The sequence below is a fragment of the Sciurus carolinensis genome, chromosome 4 (genome assembly GCF_902686445.1).
Source record: "Sciurus carolinensis chromosome 4, mSciCar1.2, whole genome shotgun sequence".
In the NCBI taxonomy this organism is placed as follows: domain Eukaryota; kingdom Metazoa; phylum Chordata; class Mammalia; order Rodentia; family Sciuridae; genus Sciurus; species Sciurus carolinensis.
Genome location: NC_062216.1, coordinates 8796979 through 8813888, shown reverse-complemented (window position 1 = coordinate 8813888; position 16910 = coordinate 8796979). Strand labels below are relative to the sequence as shown.

Here is a 16910-nt window from a genome sequence, read left to right as displayed (position 1 = left end):
TGATGCAGGACTTGGTGAATGTTTCTAGTGAATGGTTCTGAGGCAACTGGAAGAGGGAAGCAAGGATCCCTCCCTCCCTCCCTCCCCTCTCTCCCTCCCTCCCTCCCCTCTTTCCTACCTTCCTGTGCTCAGCAGGTAGAGACCTGAAGGATGAACTCAGACTCATTGGTTGGCATATAAAGGAATTCCAGAGAAACAGGATGGCAGGAATGATGGAAGAAGTAATATTCAAGGGCACGATAGCTGGGGATTTTCCAGAACTGAAGAAAGACAAAAACGATCACATTGGAAGTACATTTTAAGTCCTAAAGCAAGATAAATAAAAAGTAATCACACCTAGATATATCAAAACTAAACTCCAGAATATTAAAAATAATGAGAAAACTTAAAAACTATTAAGATAGATTGTTCACAAAGAAATGGTGTTTAGACTGACAGCAGACTCGCCTGCAGCCGGCACAGAGGACAGTGGCGTAGCATCTCAGGGCACTGATGAAGTCTTGAGGTCCATACCCAGCTGGACTGGACTGCGGGACAAGGGAGAAACATCTTCAGACCTGGACAGACCTCAGCAATTTCTCAACTTGTTTGCATTTACTGAAAGGACCTCCCTGAATACCTCGTTGATCCCTCCCAGCACTCCTGATCTGACTCTGCTCTACTTATTTTCATAGCTTTCTTTAACTTCTTCTTCACTACATCATCTACTTATTTATTATTTTTAGTATTTCTTATCTTTTCCCACTAGAGGGGTAGGATCTCATCTGTTTGTTCACTCCTGCACACCAAGTTCTTAGAACACTTTCTGGTACGCAGCAGGCACTGCATTGTAGGTAGTCGTTGAATGACTGAAAAGCAGTATAGTATCAGTGCAGGAGCAGACAAACAAATGGGGCATAATAGAGATCCCAGAAACAGGACCACTCAGTGATGTACGATAGAGGTGACTTTAGAGAGAAGTGCAGCAAGAATGGATTATTTAATAAATACCACTCTTGGGGGTACTTCATTATCCATATAAAAGAATAAGTTGAATCTTAATCTCACATCCTACACAGAATTACTTCCAGATCGATTCGCAACCTGAAATGAAGGACAAAACTTTAAAGTTTCTGAAAATGTAGATATTGTTTTTATGTCTTTATGTATGCGAGGAGTCATTATGCAAGATGCAAAAAGCACCTGTGATAAGGAATAGATAGAAATTGAACCACATTAAAATTTAAAACATCTGTATGACAGACGGCATCATAACCAAAGTTAAAAGGCAAATTAGACACAATATCTGCAAATAAATAATGGGCAAAAATGGTATTCGGAACATATTAAAATTAAAACAAATAAGAAAAACAGCAACCCCATAGAAAAACAAACAAAGGCAATTTACAAAAGAGCAAATGTGAACAGCCAGAATACAATGTGTAAAGATCCTCAACTCACTGTTAATTGGCCAAGTTTCTATTAAAGTCACAATGAGATGCCAGGTAAAACCCACCCAGCTGGCAAACTGTACCTAACTTGTAACACCAAGGACTTGCAAAGCCACAGTGCAACAGGAGTCTCCTTTACTGCTGTGGGCCAGGAGCACCCGGACAGCTCTTTTCACCTGCTTGTCCCTGTACACAGGAGCCCAGAGTGCCTAGACAAGAACTGCAGAGGGTTCTTACTGTGTTCCCTAGTAAAGTGCACCCTTCTGGGGGCCAGGTCCTCTAACCCTGCTGAGCCAAGAGCTGTGTAGACAGGAAGAACAAAGCCCCCAGTGGGTAACTGAGGATGATGAGAAATGGAACGAATCTTGTTTCCATCCCTGACTTTCCAAACTCATGCATTTTTCTCTGGGGGGCCTGGCATGCCAGTGTCTCTGGGTCTCTGGGGAGAGCCTATTCTGTCCTGAAGGACGGCATGCACCCGAGTACTGTCTCTGTGTCGGTCTGCCCCTGTGTCTTGGTGCTTTTTCTGGACAACTGCTCTGGGCAGTGCGCAGATAGTAGGATAGGTGGAACTGCGGTCATGGCCACTGCCGCATCCCCTATGCTGTAAGTCTGTCACCTGCTCCGGCCTGATGTTGTGTTGCTGAGGCCCCGAAGGCAGAAGAGTCAAACCTATTCCAGGAATGCACGTCCCTTTCAGCATGGAGCGGGCTGTGTGTCACCCTTGCTCCCTCGTGATTGGCTGATCCCCTTGAGGAAAGGTGCTATTTAAGGGCTTGGTGACAGTCTCTGTTGCTAGCATATTGGGTGTTTAGTGATGGCAGTAGCTAGATGAGACTTGGTGAGTGGGGATCTATGCTGAGAGGCCCATTAAAGCCTCTTTCTTCCACCGTGGCCATGTTGTTCCTGTGCCCATAGGGCCAGCACTGGGCTGATGTCCCTTGGCCAGTGCCTTGCCTCTTCTTCCTTGTCTAGTAACTCTGTCATGGTAGATGTTCTCTGGTTGGCATTAATACACAGTTCAGAGGTCTTCACACTGCATACACACTCTGCTGTGTGCATCCTGGATTCTTTGTTCCTGATCCTCTGGGCTTTTTTGTTTCTGCCCTGACTGGTCAACCAAGCCATGTGTTACTGTCCACAAGTCCACATGGGTCTAAATGTGGGCTACTTCTTCCACAGGTGGATACCTGTATGTTCCTCAAGGCTACCGATTGGGAGGGTTTTCCCTTACCACTATCTTTCATGGCCACTCCTGAGTTATCCCACAGTGTGGCTGTCAGGTATATTTGGCTTGCTCTCACATAATGAGCCATAAACAAAGCAAATCAAAACAACAACAACAACAACAACAAAAAGGCCTTTGTCTTGTCCTTCAGCTCTCGTACAGAATCCCCATACAACCATGGTGGAGTGAGGGAAGGTATCGGCACACCCCTGTTCACACAGCCTGCTTATGCCCTCTGGCCCTGCTCACGTGTGAGCCTGGATGTACAACTTCTATTCCATGAGCACCCACTGGGCTAGCTCTTGATGGGCAATTTTAGCCACATGGTCCCCTAGAGTCCCCTGGTCATTCTGTGGTAAGTGCCAGTTGTACCCAAATCATGGTCTTGAAATGCCTCTTCCCACCTACAGAACCAAGTGCAGGAAGTTGCCCTCTGAAGGCAGGAGCAAGCAGAAGTGCACCTGATGCTGTCAAGTGGCCGCGTTCTTCAGTGGACGAATGAAAAGGGAAAGAATCGAAGGGGGACTTGTTGAGGGAAGGACTTAAAAGTGCATCAATGTTTTGAAAATGAACAAGACTAATGTAATTCCAGAGATGGGCTCTTAGATGATAGAGGTGATTACTGTAGAAGTTAGTAGTGGTTACTCTGGGAGGGTTGTGGGTGGTGGTCACAGGTGTTTGCTAATAGCGCTTTGAAACATGTATTTCACATGGTTTTTCTGTATTTGTGCTTTATTTTCTAAATATAGTTTAAAATATATAAAGTATTTAAAAGAAAATAATGCATACTATGTTGTATTTGATGAAATTCCTATTGGTTATTGAAAGTTACGAGGAATTTTTCCATTAATAAGCCCATTTTCTTTGCTTAAACACACATGCTCTTGTCATACTATAGTCCCTAGATACGAGGTTGCTTCCAGGAGGAGTTTTGTTATATTGACAACCCCTATTCAAAGTTAGGTACCTTTCCAGTAATGTGTCCATTGATCTCACACCAGTGAGGTCAGCCACAGGTGGCACTTTGGAGGCCTTGGCCCAGTGGGAGCCAGGTTTGTCCTCCATGTAGCAGAACCATTTCTTGACCCCTGTTAAACATTAAAAGAGGATGAACTATCTTTTTACTTACAGCTAATGTTTCAATTGTTTTTGCCAAGAATATTTTAAGTTTTGACAATAGCCCCAGTAGATCCTGAAACTGTGGGTAGTCGTGAACATTATATAAACAGCACTTTCTGGCCTCTCATTGGCATATCTGAATTGCTGGCATCGCTAGCCTTGTGCTTTGGGGCTATTACTAAAGAGAATAAGGGTTTCTTGAATATAAGTGCTGTGATACCACCACAGTCAGTCTGATAACTGAGACGGTTCATGAGTGACTAACGGGCAGGTAGTGCACATCGCATGGATACGCTGAACAAAGGGGGTGATTCATGTGTCAGGTGGGAAAGGGGGACAGGGTGACATTTCATCACACTACTCAGAATGGCAGCAATTTAAAACTCAAGAATTGCTTATTTCTGGAGTTTTCCATTCAGTAGTCTCAGACCATGATTGTCGACAGGGGATTGAAACCTCAGAAAACACAACTTCAGGTAGGCACTATGGAACCATGAGGACAGATGGCCTGTACCATCAGGGGGCAGCTGGCAGGAGTTGGAGACCAAGGTCTGGTCGGCTGGCTACTCGAGCCTGTGACGTCCCTTGTATGTAGAATGTTAGAGATGTGGCACTCTTTGGAACTGTCACTATAAGTCATTATGCAATAAAAATGTTTTATCACCAATCCCCATGGACTTCTGAACGTCGGGAGGGGGACGTCTCCAGGGTGGCACCGGCACGGCTCCTGGGTGGCTTTGGGGTGGTTAACGTTCAGAAGTGTTCAGCTCAGTTTTCCTGTCCCCCAGAGGTTCCTTGGCACCGTGCCCTCACCCCAGGGAATGCAGCAAAGTACGATTTGTGGTGACTCTTTTTGCCAGAGACACGGAGTACTCCATTTTAACACACACTCAGAAAACATTTATTTATAATCACTAGTAACAAACAATTCGCTTGTAAACTGGAAAAATGCCGTAGTAGTTTGTAACCCAAGTAATGATATGCTTATGCTATTTCCTTGAATTTTTTTTTTTACTTTTTAAAAATATATACACCTTTCATTTTTAAAGTGATAGAACTCTATTACAAAATAACTTTAAAAATGAAAAAAATGTGCCTACATTCTCACCACTGTAATATTCTCATGGTAATAACTTTAGTATAATTCCTTCCAGTCTATTTGGGTGTGAATATTTTTATAGTTATAATAAAAACATGCATATAACTGTGTTTTTCCTTTTTAATTTAGCCTTAGATAATTATGATATAATCACATGCATATTTCCATGTTGCAGCATTATCACAACAGTAATTTTTTACTGCATTGAATTTAATTATTTGGCTCCATCATAGTCTTAAACTATTAACCTATTTTTGGGTATTAGCCTTCCCCTCACATTTTAGAGTACCTTTGTATAATGTATAACTTCACGCACATCATGTTATGGCTATTATTGTTGTTTTGAATTTTTTTTTTTTTTTTTTTTTTTTTATTTATTTATTTTTTCTTTTTATTGTAAACAAATGGGATACATGTTGTTTCTCTGTCTGTACATGGCGTAAAGGCATACCATTTGTGTAATCATAAATTTACATAGGGTAATGTTGTTTGATTCATTCTGCCATTTTTTCCCTTCCCCCCCTCCCCTCCCACCCTTCCCCTCCATCTATACAGTCCTTCCTTCCTCCATTCCTGCCCCCCTCCCTAAACCCAACTCCAACCCCAACACTAACCCTTCCCACCCCCATTATGTGTCATCATCCACTTATTAGCGATATCATTCTTCCTTTGGTTTTTTGAGATTGGCTTATCTCACTTAGCATGATATTCTCCAGTTTCATCCATTTGCCTGCAAATGCCATAATTTTATCATTCTTTATGGCTGAGTAATATTCCATTGTATATATATACCACATTTTCTTTATCCATTCATCAATTGAAGGACATCTAGGTTGGTTCCACAATCTGGCTATTGTGAACTGAGCAGCTATGAACATTGATGTGGCTGTATCTCTGTAATATGCTGATTTTAAGTCCTTTGGGTATAGGCCAAGGAGTGGGATAGCTGGGTCAAATGGTGTTTCCATTCCAAGTTTTTGAATTTTTAAAGTAGAATATTAACAAGTGTCAAGCAAACTCAGTTTTCTTACCGCCCTGTCATTAAGCCTGTCGGATCTGGTGGTTGTAGAGTAGGAGGCACACGTGAACTTGCCAACTGTTCCGTCTCAGTTACGCGTGACTGTTAAAAGCTGAATAAAGCCCAAGCGAGGCGCCATTTTGCTACTCTGTAAATGGGCCACATCGCACAGGTGTACTGGGCAGTCCAGAAGCTTAGGGTGGACGTGGGGCTTAGGGTGAATGTAACCCAGGGACACAGCATGGTGTAGCCAGGCCTGTGCTCCTGGGGACTGGGCCCTGGTTTGCATCCATTCAGGAACACTGGTGACGACTGGGAGAACATGAGGCTCGCTGGCTGCATGGAGTTTTGTGAGTTAGTTTGTGGTTGTCCCTTCCCTGCCTTCCCTCTGCCCCCCTCCATTTATTATATTCAGTAACAGAATTCAGAAGACTGGACATTTGGGTGATCAGTGATTGATCACATGCAAATGTATAGTGACTTTAAAATTTTTAAAAACTGAGCACGTATATGAAATTGTTTATTGGCAATACTGCATCAATCTGTGTTGATTTTGGAAATTTCTCCATTAAAATCAGTAATTTAGTGATGTAATTTTGTTAAAATATTTTAAAAACATGACTGGGAATCTGTTCATTAAATTTTGATTAATTTATGAATTGAGTGTGGAAATATTTATAAAATAATTGTCTTTTTACTGTGTCATTGGGAAGGGTATAGATTTCCTGACTCCATTAAAATCTGAGGCTTTCTGAGTTTTTATACAGTGAAAACAGAGACATCTTTACAAATAACTTAAATAAATTATTGTTAAAGGTTAAAAACCCTCCTTCTTTACAAGACAAAATCAAGTTCTCTGTCCCAGCACACAGACATTGCAGTGTGGCAGGCCACCTTCTCTTGGAAGGTGATTAATCTGTACCTTCTGTTTTTTGTAGGAATGGGCTGTTTCTGGGGAGCTGAAAGGAAATTCTGGATCCTGAAGGGAGTATATTCGACTCAAGTGGGCTTCGCAGGAGGCTACACTCCCAACCCCACTTACAAGGAAGTCTGCTCAGGTAGGAGGACTGTGCTGTGTGTTACTAGGAGGAACAAGGCTTGTCCCTGCTGGTGCATGACAGGCTCTTCAGCAAGGAAATAGAAATTATTATTATTATTTTAGATGTTGACAGACCTTTATTTTATTCATTTATTTATATGTGGTGCTGAGAATTGAACTCATGCATGGTAGGCAAGTGCTCTACCACGGAGCCACAACCCCAGCCCCTAGAAATTATTTTTTAATATTTCCTTGAACTTCCCTTTACCATTCCTGTGAACATACTTGTTTGCTTCATTATATTTTTAGAAGATGATAATCTTCCTATGGGATGTATCATTTAGTCTTTGCTGTTGATCAACCAACCCCAAATCCAAGTGGCTCTTGGCTGGCCGTGCCGTCTAGATGGGAGCGCTGGGCTCTTTCTCCACCGGTGGGCTGCTGGGGCTGGCTGCTCTTGGTCGTGTCTGGCAGTCGGTGCTGTTGGCTGCATAATGGGGACATGGGGCTCGCTGGCCAGGGCTAATTCACACAGTGGTGGATGCAAGAACCTAGGAGCTGCATGCAGGAGGGGAGGAGCCCCAGTCTCTGTGGCACGCTTGCTGTTGTCCCACTGGCCAGAGCAAGTCACTTGGTCTAGCCCAGGGTCAGTGTGAGATGTGAGACCAGCCCAGGCAGGGTTCAGGGACGAAGGGAGGTGAGGAAATCAGGGCCATCACCGCAGTAATCCCCCTCGTGACTCAAATGGCTCATGTAGCAGGCATGTTTTCTGCAGGGAAAATCGTGAAAAGCTACGCTGTTACACAGGGATCTGCAAACCCGCTCCCTGTCTGATTATGTAAATAGGTTTTGTTGAAACACAGCAGTGCCCATTTTTTAAGAACATATTATCTGTGAACGTTTTCCTGCCACAACAGCAGGGTCGTGTGGTTACCGCAGACACTGCGTGGTCTGCAGAGCCTGAGATGTTTACTCTCCGGTTCTTTATAGGAGGAAAAAAAAAAAAAAAAAAAAAAAGGAAAAGGAAAAGGAAAAATGCTGACTATTTTTCTGCAGAAGAGAGGCAGATGCCCCCTTGGAAAATTATATTCCAGTACCAACTTACCTCTCTGGATTTGTTTCTGGCCTTTAACAATTCTTTTATTTCCTGCCAGTTCAGGGAGTATTAAGACTCAAATAACAGCATATTTTGTTCCCTATCTTAAGAGGTCTCAACCGGGAAGGTCCATCTAGATCCACAGTCAGACACATTGACACAAATGGGATTTAAGAGTACACAAGCAACTTTATCTTTAAAATAAAGGCTTGCCTGGGTGCTACTTGAGGAGGGTGCCCTCAGCCCATGGAGGACACGGGATACTGTGGGAGAAGAGATGGGGGAGGGGGACTTGCTGAATTATAAGCACGTTGATTTGTTTGCTGTAATATGAATGCAGATTTTGAGGTAAAATTTCACTGTGCAACAGGGAAGGCATTATGAAATTATGTGTATTGTTTTCCTTGTTTCTAGAAAAAAACTAGAAATATTCTGATTGGTATTGGGAATGTGGAATATCAAATGAATTTTAATGGTTAATCCATATTTTTTTGCCCCTGTTTCAAAATTAAACCAGTGTTTATGCAGAGCTATAAATAGATTCAGATGAACTGGGGAGATTGCCCAGGTGTATCCTCTCAAGCCTTAGGAATGAAAATGAATAGATTCCTTCTTGTGGGTCCAGGCATGACTTAACATCCTAAGATGAAAACATTGCTAAGAAAACCCCAGAATATCCACTGCTTATGCCATTTGTCATCTTGCAAAATGATAATAATCAGCCAGAATACTGTGATTGCTTGCTGGCTTAGACTCCAAGAGTTGCTTCTACCTTAATGACAAGTATGTGACAAGTGCAGTGATCTGAATTCCTACTATGTGCCAGGCACATTTTATGTCTTTGCATTTTTCCAGACAGTTCTCCCATGAGGCCTGTTTATTTCCATCTTTCACAGAGGGAGTGTTGAGGCTTAGAGAGGATGGGTACCTCACCCAGGGTGCTTGGTGGCTGCAATCCCTCCTCATTTGCTCTCAGCTCAAAGTTGATGCCACTGGCCATGGTGTAAATCTCCCACCTGCCACTCTGTCCCAGCCCTTCTCCATTCATGTCTTCATGCTTCCTGCACCAAGTCACAAACTCTTTCAGGTCTATCCCTCTGCTACAGTTTTAAATATATTAATGTGTTTTAAGATGATCACCGTAAGGAAAATACCAAGGAATTCTTTTTGACTTTCTGACGTTTAGAAGGAAAGAACCAAACCCTTTAAGATCTGGTTCCTGCAAACAGCTGGTTTACAGGTCTGTGGAGATGGGAACCTCGGAGACTGATAAAGAACTCTCTGATGCCAACACTCCTGCTAAGTTAGCAATGGCATTGGGAAGTGTGGTTGCCATGGAAACTTGCTCCTGATTGGAAAGAGGTACTTACTGGGTCTAACCCAGACGTGGTAGGAGAGATGATTTCTTTCCCTTGAGTTTGTTGTTGTTGTTTTTGATCATAAAAGGGGGAAACAAAAAGGCAGAGAGAGGCTATAATAAAGTGGTCCCTCTGGCATGGGATGGTAGAGCCTTCGAATCCCTGGGAATATCAGGGAAGGAGAACAAATAATATCTCCAGCTAGAGGAATTATGGTAACCAGCTAATTAAAGATTTCTGACCAAGGAGAGGGGTGGAGGAGGCAGAAAGCAGGTGATCTGTCAGCACACCCTTGTCCCCCATGCTCAGAGCCTTGCCCAACATGTCAGGAAAACCCATCCAGGCTCTGCCAAGGGGTGTAATGATGGCTGAGGTTCAGTGTGGGAGAAACACTAGTCTATCCCAGTATTTGCATCCATTTCAAAATTGCTTACTTTTGTGTTTGCAATTCAGTTTGTCAAACTTTGATCACAACCTGTGAATATTTTGTAAAGGTTTTTACTTTTAAAAAATTTTTTTATTTGTTCTAATTTGTTGTACTTGACAATAGAATGCATTTATACATTTGATAGATCATACATAAATGAAGTATAGTCTCATTTTTCTGATTATTCATATTGTAGGATCACATAGGTCATGCAGTCATATATGTACATTTATGTACATGAGATAATAATGTCTGTTTTACTCTATTATCATTCCTACCCCCAGAATCCCTTCCCCTCTCTTCACTCCCCTGTACCTAATATAAAGCGAGTCTATTCTTCCCTATCCACCCTCCATTGTGAATTAGCATCTGCATATCAGAGAAAACATTCAGCCTTTGTTTTTTTAGGTTTGGTTTATTTCACTTAGCATGATATTCTCTAACTCTCTCCATTTACCAATAAATGCCATAATTATATTCTTCTTTAAAGCTGAGTAACATTTATATATTATATATATCATATGCATATATATTAAACACATATATTATATATAAATATACATACATATATATATATGTATGATATATATATATATATATATATATATATATATATACACCACATTTTCTTTATCCATTCATCTGTTGAAAGACATCTGGGTTTGTTCCATAGTTTAGCTATTTATGAGTTGAACTGCTATAAACATTGATGTGGCTGTGTCACTGTAGTATGTTGATTTTAAGTCCTTTGGGTATAAACCAAGGAGTGGGACAGCTGGGTCAAATGGTCGTTCCATTCCAAGTTTTCTGAGGAATCTCCATACTACTTTCCATAATGGTTGCACTATTTTATAATCCCACCAGCAATGTATGAGTGTACCTTTCCCCCCACATTTTTTGTTGCTTGTATTCATGATAATTGCCATTCTGATTGGAGTGAGATAAAATCTTAGTTTTGATTTGCATTTCTCTAATTACTAGAGATGGTGAACATTTTTTCATATGTTTGTTGATCTTCTTTTTCTGTTAAATGACTGTTCAGTACCTTAACTCATTTATTGATTGAATTATTTGTGTTTTTGGTGTTAAGTTTTTTGAGTTCTTTATATATCCTAGAGATTAATGCTTTATCTGAGGTGCATGTGGTAAAGATTTTCTCTCAGTCTGTAGGCTCTCTCTTCACATTCTTGATTGTTCCTTTTGCTGAGAAGAAGCTTTTTAGTTTGAGCCCATCCCATTTATTGATTCTTGATTTTGCTTCTTGTTCTTTAGGGGTCTTGTTAAGGAAGTCATATCTGAGGCCAACATGGTGAAGATTTGGGTGTAAGGTGCAGGATCTCTGTTCTAGTGCCTAAGTCTTTGATCCACTGTGAGTTGAGTTTCATGCAGGGTGAGAGATAAGGGTTTAATTTCATTCTGTTACATTTGTTTTCCATTTTTTCCCAGCACCATTTGTTGAATAGGCTGTCTTTTCTCCAGTGAATGTGTTTGTCACCTTGTCTAGTATGAGATACCTGTATTTATGTGGACTTGTCTTTGTGTCTTCTTGTCTGTACCATTGGTCATGTGTCTGTTTTGGTGCAAATGTCTTGCTGTTTTTATTACTATAGCTCTGCAGTGCAGTTTTAGTTCTGGTATTGTGTTGCCTTCTGCTTCACTTTTCTTGCTAAGGATTGGTTTGGCTATTCTGGGTATCTTATTTTTCCAAGTGAATTTCATGATTGCTTTTTCTAGTTCTATATAGAATGTCATTGGGATTTTAATAGGAATTGAATTAAATTGGTATAATGTTTTTGGTAGTATGGCCATTTTCACAATATTAATTCTGCCTATCTGGGAGCATGGGGGGTCTTTCCATCTTCTAAGGTCTTCTTCAATTTCTTTCTTTTTTTTCTTTTCTTTCTTTCTTTCTTTTTTTTTGTGTGTGTTCTATAGGGTCAATGAAATTGAAACAAAAGAAACAATTGAAAAAATTACAAAACAGAAAGTTGGTTCTTTGAAAAAATAAATAAAATTAATAAACCCCTAGCCACACTAAGAGAAAAAGAAAGAAAACCCAAATTACTAAAATATATGATGAAAAGGAAATATCACAACAGAAACAACTGAAATACAGAAGATAAATAGAAACTATTTTGAAAATTTATACTCCAATAAAATAGAAATATTAAAGACATTGACAAATTTTTACAGAATATGACCTACCTAAACTGAATCAGGAGGTTATATACACAATTTAAACAGAAAGATTTCAAGTAATGAAATAGAAAACACCATTAAAAGCCTACCGATTAAGAAAAGCCCAAGACTAGATGGATTCTCAGCCAAATTCTATAAGACCTTCTAAGAAGAATTAACATCAATATGCCTCAAATAATTCCATGAAATAGAAAAGGAGGGAACCCTTCCAAACTCATTCTATGAGGCTAAAATCACCCTGATACCAAAACCAGACAAAGACACATCAAGGAAAGAAAACTTCAGACCAATATCCCTGATGAACATAGATGCAAAAATTATCAATAAAACTCTGGAAAATCGTATACAAAAACATATTAAAAAGATAGTGCACCATTACAAGTGGGGTTCATCCTGGGGTGTAGGGTTGCTTCAATATCTGGAAAACAATGAATGCAATTCATCACATCAGTAGACTTAAAAACAAGAATCCCATGATAATCTCAATAGATGCAGAGAAAACACTTGACAAAATAAAGCACCCCTTTTTGTTCAAAACACTAGAAAAACTAGGGATAGTAGGAACATACCCACCTCAACAGTGTAAAAGCCATATATGCTAAACCCAAGGCCAAGATAATTCTTAATGAAGAAAAATTGAAAGCATTCCCTCTAAAAACTGGAACCAGACAGGATGCCTTTTTTCACCACTTTTATTTAACATTGTCCTAGAAGCTCTAGTCAGAGCAATTAGAATAAAGAAATTAAAGGTATACCAATAGGTAAAGAAGAACTCAAACTATCACTGTTTGCTAATGTCATGATTCTATACTTAGAGGATTCAAAAAACCCCACCAAAAAATTCCTAGAACTAACAAATGAATTCAGCAAAGTGGCAGAATATAAAATCAACACCCATAAATCAAACACAGTCCTATACATCAGTAATGAATTCACTAAAAGAGAAATAAAGAATACTACCCCATTCACAGTAGCCTCAAAAAAAAAAAAACTTGGGAATCAATCTAACAAAATAGACTTTTACTTTTGATTTTTATTTTTTCAAGAAGAGAGATATAAGGACTTGGATTGCATGTAAATTCCTTCTCTCCTGTGGCAGCACATTTGAGCCAAAGGTACCACTTGATTTCTCGGGTCAGGAACCAAAATTAGTGAAGGGACTGTCAAAACCCCAGATCCGCAGGGCTGGCCGAACCCCTCCCTGCCCTGACCTCTCACGGGAGGACAGGGTCAGAGCCTCCACGGTGCTGTCTGGGCATACAGATCAGTGGCCTGAGCCGAGGAGCCAGGCTCCAGCTGGCCTGCTGCCTTGCTCGTGGGTGTGCACAGCCCCAGTGGGCCGAGTAAGCGAGTGAGTGTGTCTAAGAGCAGAAGCAGTGTGAGTCCAGATAGCATGCCTTCACCTACGTGGTGTTTCCCTGTGAAGACTGCCTGTGACCACGAAACCCAGCATGTGGAAATGACGTACGACTTCCAGGAACAGCCAGGAGGGGGCGACCCTCACAGTGACCCTCGATGAAGTTGACTGTTCTTTTAGTCAGCTGTTTCATTGCTGTGACTAAAATACCCAACCAGAACAATCACAGAGGAGAAGAAGTTTATTTGAGAGCTCATGGTATCGGAGGTCTTACTCCAGAGGCTGGCTCCATTCCTCGGGGCTTGAGGTAAGGTTGAACATCATGGCGGAACAGTGTAGCAGAGGGAAGCAGCTTATATCGTGATCAGGAAGCAGAGAGACTCTGCTGGCCAGATACAAATATATACCCAAAGCCATGCCCAGTTCCCACCTCCTCCAACCACGCCTTACCACTTCAATTACCACTCAGTTAATCCCTGACATGGGATTAACTAACAACCCGTTGCAACCCAGTCATTTCTCCTCTGAACTTCTTGCACTGTCTCACACGTGAGCTTTGAGGGGACACCTCATCTAAACCATGACCACTGTCATGTAAGCAGGATGCTCATTGCAGGCCGGAACTCTCCATCCCCACATGTGCCTGGAGCCTGACCTATGTGGAAGATAGAAGGTGCTAACGTTTCCTTAAGCGTTCAGAATAATGCCCACTGGGAGAGAGCAAAGATGCTGTGTGGAAGTAGAGTGGAGAGTGCCCTAGCTGTGTGGGAGGGAGAGCGGGGCCTCAGCAGGAGTTTGGTCAGCCCAGGGGAGAGGAGGTCCTGGTGGCACCCTTTGGGGTGCTCTGGGCAGACCCATACCACCCGATACTGTGATACTTTTAAATTATATCACTAACCTCTTGTTCTGATCCACTCTGTAGAATCTTCTCATTTTTCCTCTTGCAATGGTGATTGTATACAGCAAGAAAATGCAATGAGAACAGATCAGTCAGGTAGACGGTTCTAATTCTCATTCCAAATTCAATAACATGTCACTCTGAGATGTATATCTCAGTCTATTGTGAGTTTAGTCTGCATGGGTCATTCTCTCCAAATTGGATTAACCTGGGGTGGAATTGAATGATAAAAATGGAATTCCGGCTGTCAAAGCTGAGAGCCAGAAGCCAGACCTCCATGATTTTCCGAAGGCTGCAATTGCCTCCTTGCGTTTCCCTGGAGGTTTCCCATCTTTCTCGTTGTCCATAATTTCATTTGAACCTGACTTATTTATTTCCCTACTTACTTACAAACCTGTTTTAAAAATGACCGTCCTCATGTAACAAGTGTGTAAGCTTCCTTTCCTCAGGTCTATCAAATATGGTCCTGTAAGGTACAGGCTGAGTGATAGTCCTCTTCTGGGTATCTCAGGGCTGAACTTCAAACCCTCTGAGAATGGCCCTGCTGGGCCTGCACCAGGCCTTGGCCTTTGCCTCGACGGAAGGTGGCCAGCAGACCTGGTTTCCGTCAGGCTTCCGATCTGTCTCTAGGAGAAGTCATTAAGTCTTAGTGGCCACTGCTCTTTCCTAAAATGACTTGCAAGGATTCCCCTATTTGTGTGTATTCCTATGAGTAAGGTCTCTCCCTGGCACTGGGGAGTCCAGAACGTGGAGTGCAGCAGCGTGAGAGTTCCATGTAGGTATTCCTGAGTAAGAGCAGCGCGCACGCGCACATGGGGCACCAGGTTATGACCTGACCTTGAGAGCACCCGTTCCTCTCGTGCAGGCCCCTTCTCCAGAAGTCAGATGAAAGTTTGGTCTTGATGTTTGCTTTAAGGAGTTGTGCTGGACCTGGTTTTCTCTTCACACACACACACACACACACACACACACACACACACACGTGCACACATACACACTCCCTCAAATGGTTGTTATGCAAACCAACTGATAACTGGCATGCTGTTGCTTTACGGCACTGATTCTGGAAGTAATTGAGCTATTCAGACTCCTGAATGCTCTGATAGAGAATTATTCTTACATTTTATAATAACGACTGTACAGATGAAAATATGAAAAGACATTCTGCGGCAGATAAGCATTCTGGGTTAATTTCAGTGCATTAGCCTAATATACAAATACCCCATTTCTGGCAAGAAAACCCAGGATGTTCATTCACTGGGTAATATCTTTTCGTACTTTGCTTACAGATGTTCAGAACAATTCCATGTTTATTAGTCTATTCAGAAGCTTTTAGAAATCTGCACAGCCAAGTGGCACCGAAACCAGAAGCATGAAAGGGGCCGTGTGGCTTTTCCTTGTGAGATTCACACATTGTTGGGATAATCTGAGGCCCAGACACTCGCCCTATCACAGGATACTCCGGGGGATTCTCAGGCAAACTGTCCTCAGAGGTCAGAACAGGAGGCTGGGTCTGGGAGGGGTGGAGTCTGGGAGTCTTGGTAGACCTCCCAGGTGTCTCCCCACTGACCAAGCCTCAGTTTCCTGTATCCTAAAATAGGAGCAGGGTTACATTATGAGGCCAATAGCTGTGGTTGGATTATTTGAAGGTGAAATTGTTTCCAGTGGACAGTTATTCTATGAAATTAAGACATGGGCTCTCCACCACTCCAGCCCTGGGGCCCTTGAAGGTGAAAGCGATGGGTTAGGAGGCTCCGTGGCTAGCAGGGGTCAGCCTGCCGTGTGTGCACGTGGGGACTCTGTGTTCTTGGTAGGTCATGTGCACCTCTCCCAAGGCCATGTTGTTCTCTCCTGGATGCCGAGAGCTCCGACTAAGCATCGAATAGTAATTTCTCCATTAATATAAAGCAGCTCCACATGCCTTTTTAGTCTGACTTGATTTCTGAAGTGTTTGGGTGGAAGTGCACGTCTGTGCAGCTCACATGAGACTAATGGTCCCATTCTTCCTCAAAGCAGGGCTGAGATCTGTTATTAGCAGATCTTATCGAGTCACGGAAAACTCTTTCTAAATTCCTTGCAGACTACTTTAAATCCCCTTTCAGTGTGTAGTCAGTCTTATTGTGCTCATTTCAATGTCAGTCAAGGTAAATTACTAAGTTATTGACATATCCCTGAAAATGCAAGACTTGGTGTTCAGTTCTCACTATAAGCAATTTGATCACTTTTTGTTCCTCTTACTTTAGACATAAACTTGGGCCTGGAACTTGGAGCAGACAGAGTAAAGATGCTTATCTCTCTCAAACCAAGCTCTGAGATCAGAGCCCTTACCTCATGGTTGTGACCCCTAGGACTGAGCACAGCCCCCTTCTGGCCCCCTGAGGCACACAGGTCTTCAGGGCACCTGGATTGGATGGGTGGACATCACCTGAATGGTGGAGAACTGCTGGTGGTGTCTGTGAGCTTAGTCACCCCCCAACAAGCTTGGCTTCTTGACAAGGGCGCCCTCTGAATGACAGCAGGAGTCCTGGGACACAGATCATGGAAAGGTCACACGTTCCAGGCCTGGAAGGGACTTTAAGTACCTGCTAGTCCAGCAGTTTTCAAACTGGGTGGCCATGGAATGCTTGGGCTCCAGAAGGCTG

General features: G+C 42.2%; 1 protein-coding gene across 5 annotated transcripts in view; it reads left to right on the top strand.

Annotated features, from left to right (window-relative positions):
- Msra (methionine sulfoxide reductase A) overlaps positions 1–16910 on the top strand; it is a 336723-nt gene that overhangs the window by 158397 nt on the left and 161416 nt on the right. For 4 of the 5 annotated variants that reach the window (XM_047549562.1, XM_047549563.1, XM_047549564.1 and 1 more), the window contains exon 3: positions 6833–6952. The exons of the other annotated variant lie outside the window; for it this stretch is intronic. In XM_047549562.1, the coding sequence (XP_047405518.1) occupies positions 6833–6952 (120 nt within the window). The remainder of the gene's footprint in view (positions 1–6832; positions 6953–16910) is intronic. 5 annotated transcript variants of the gene reach the window in all.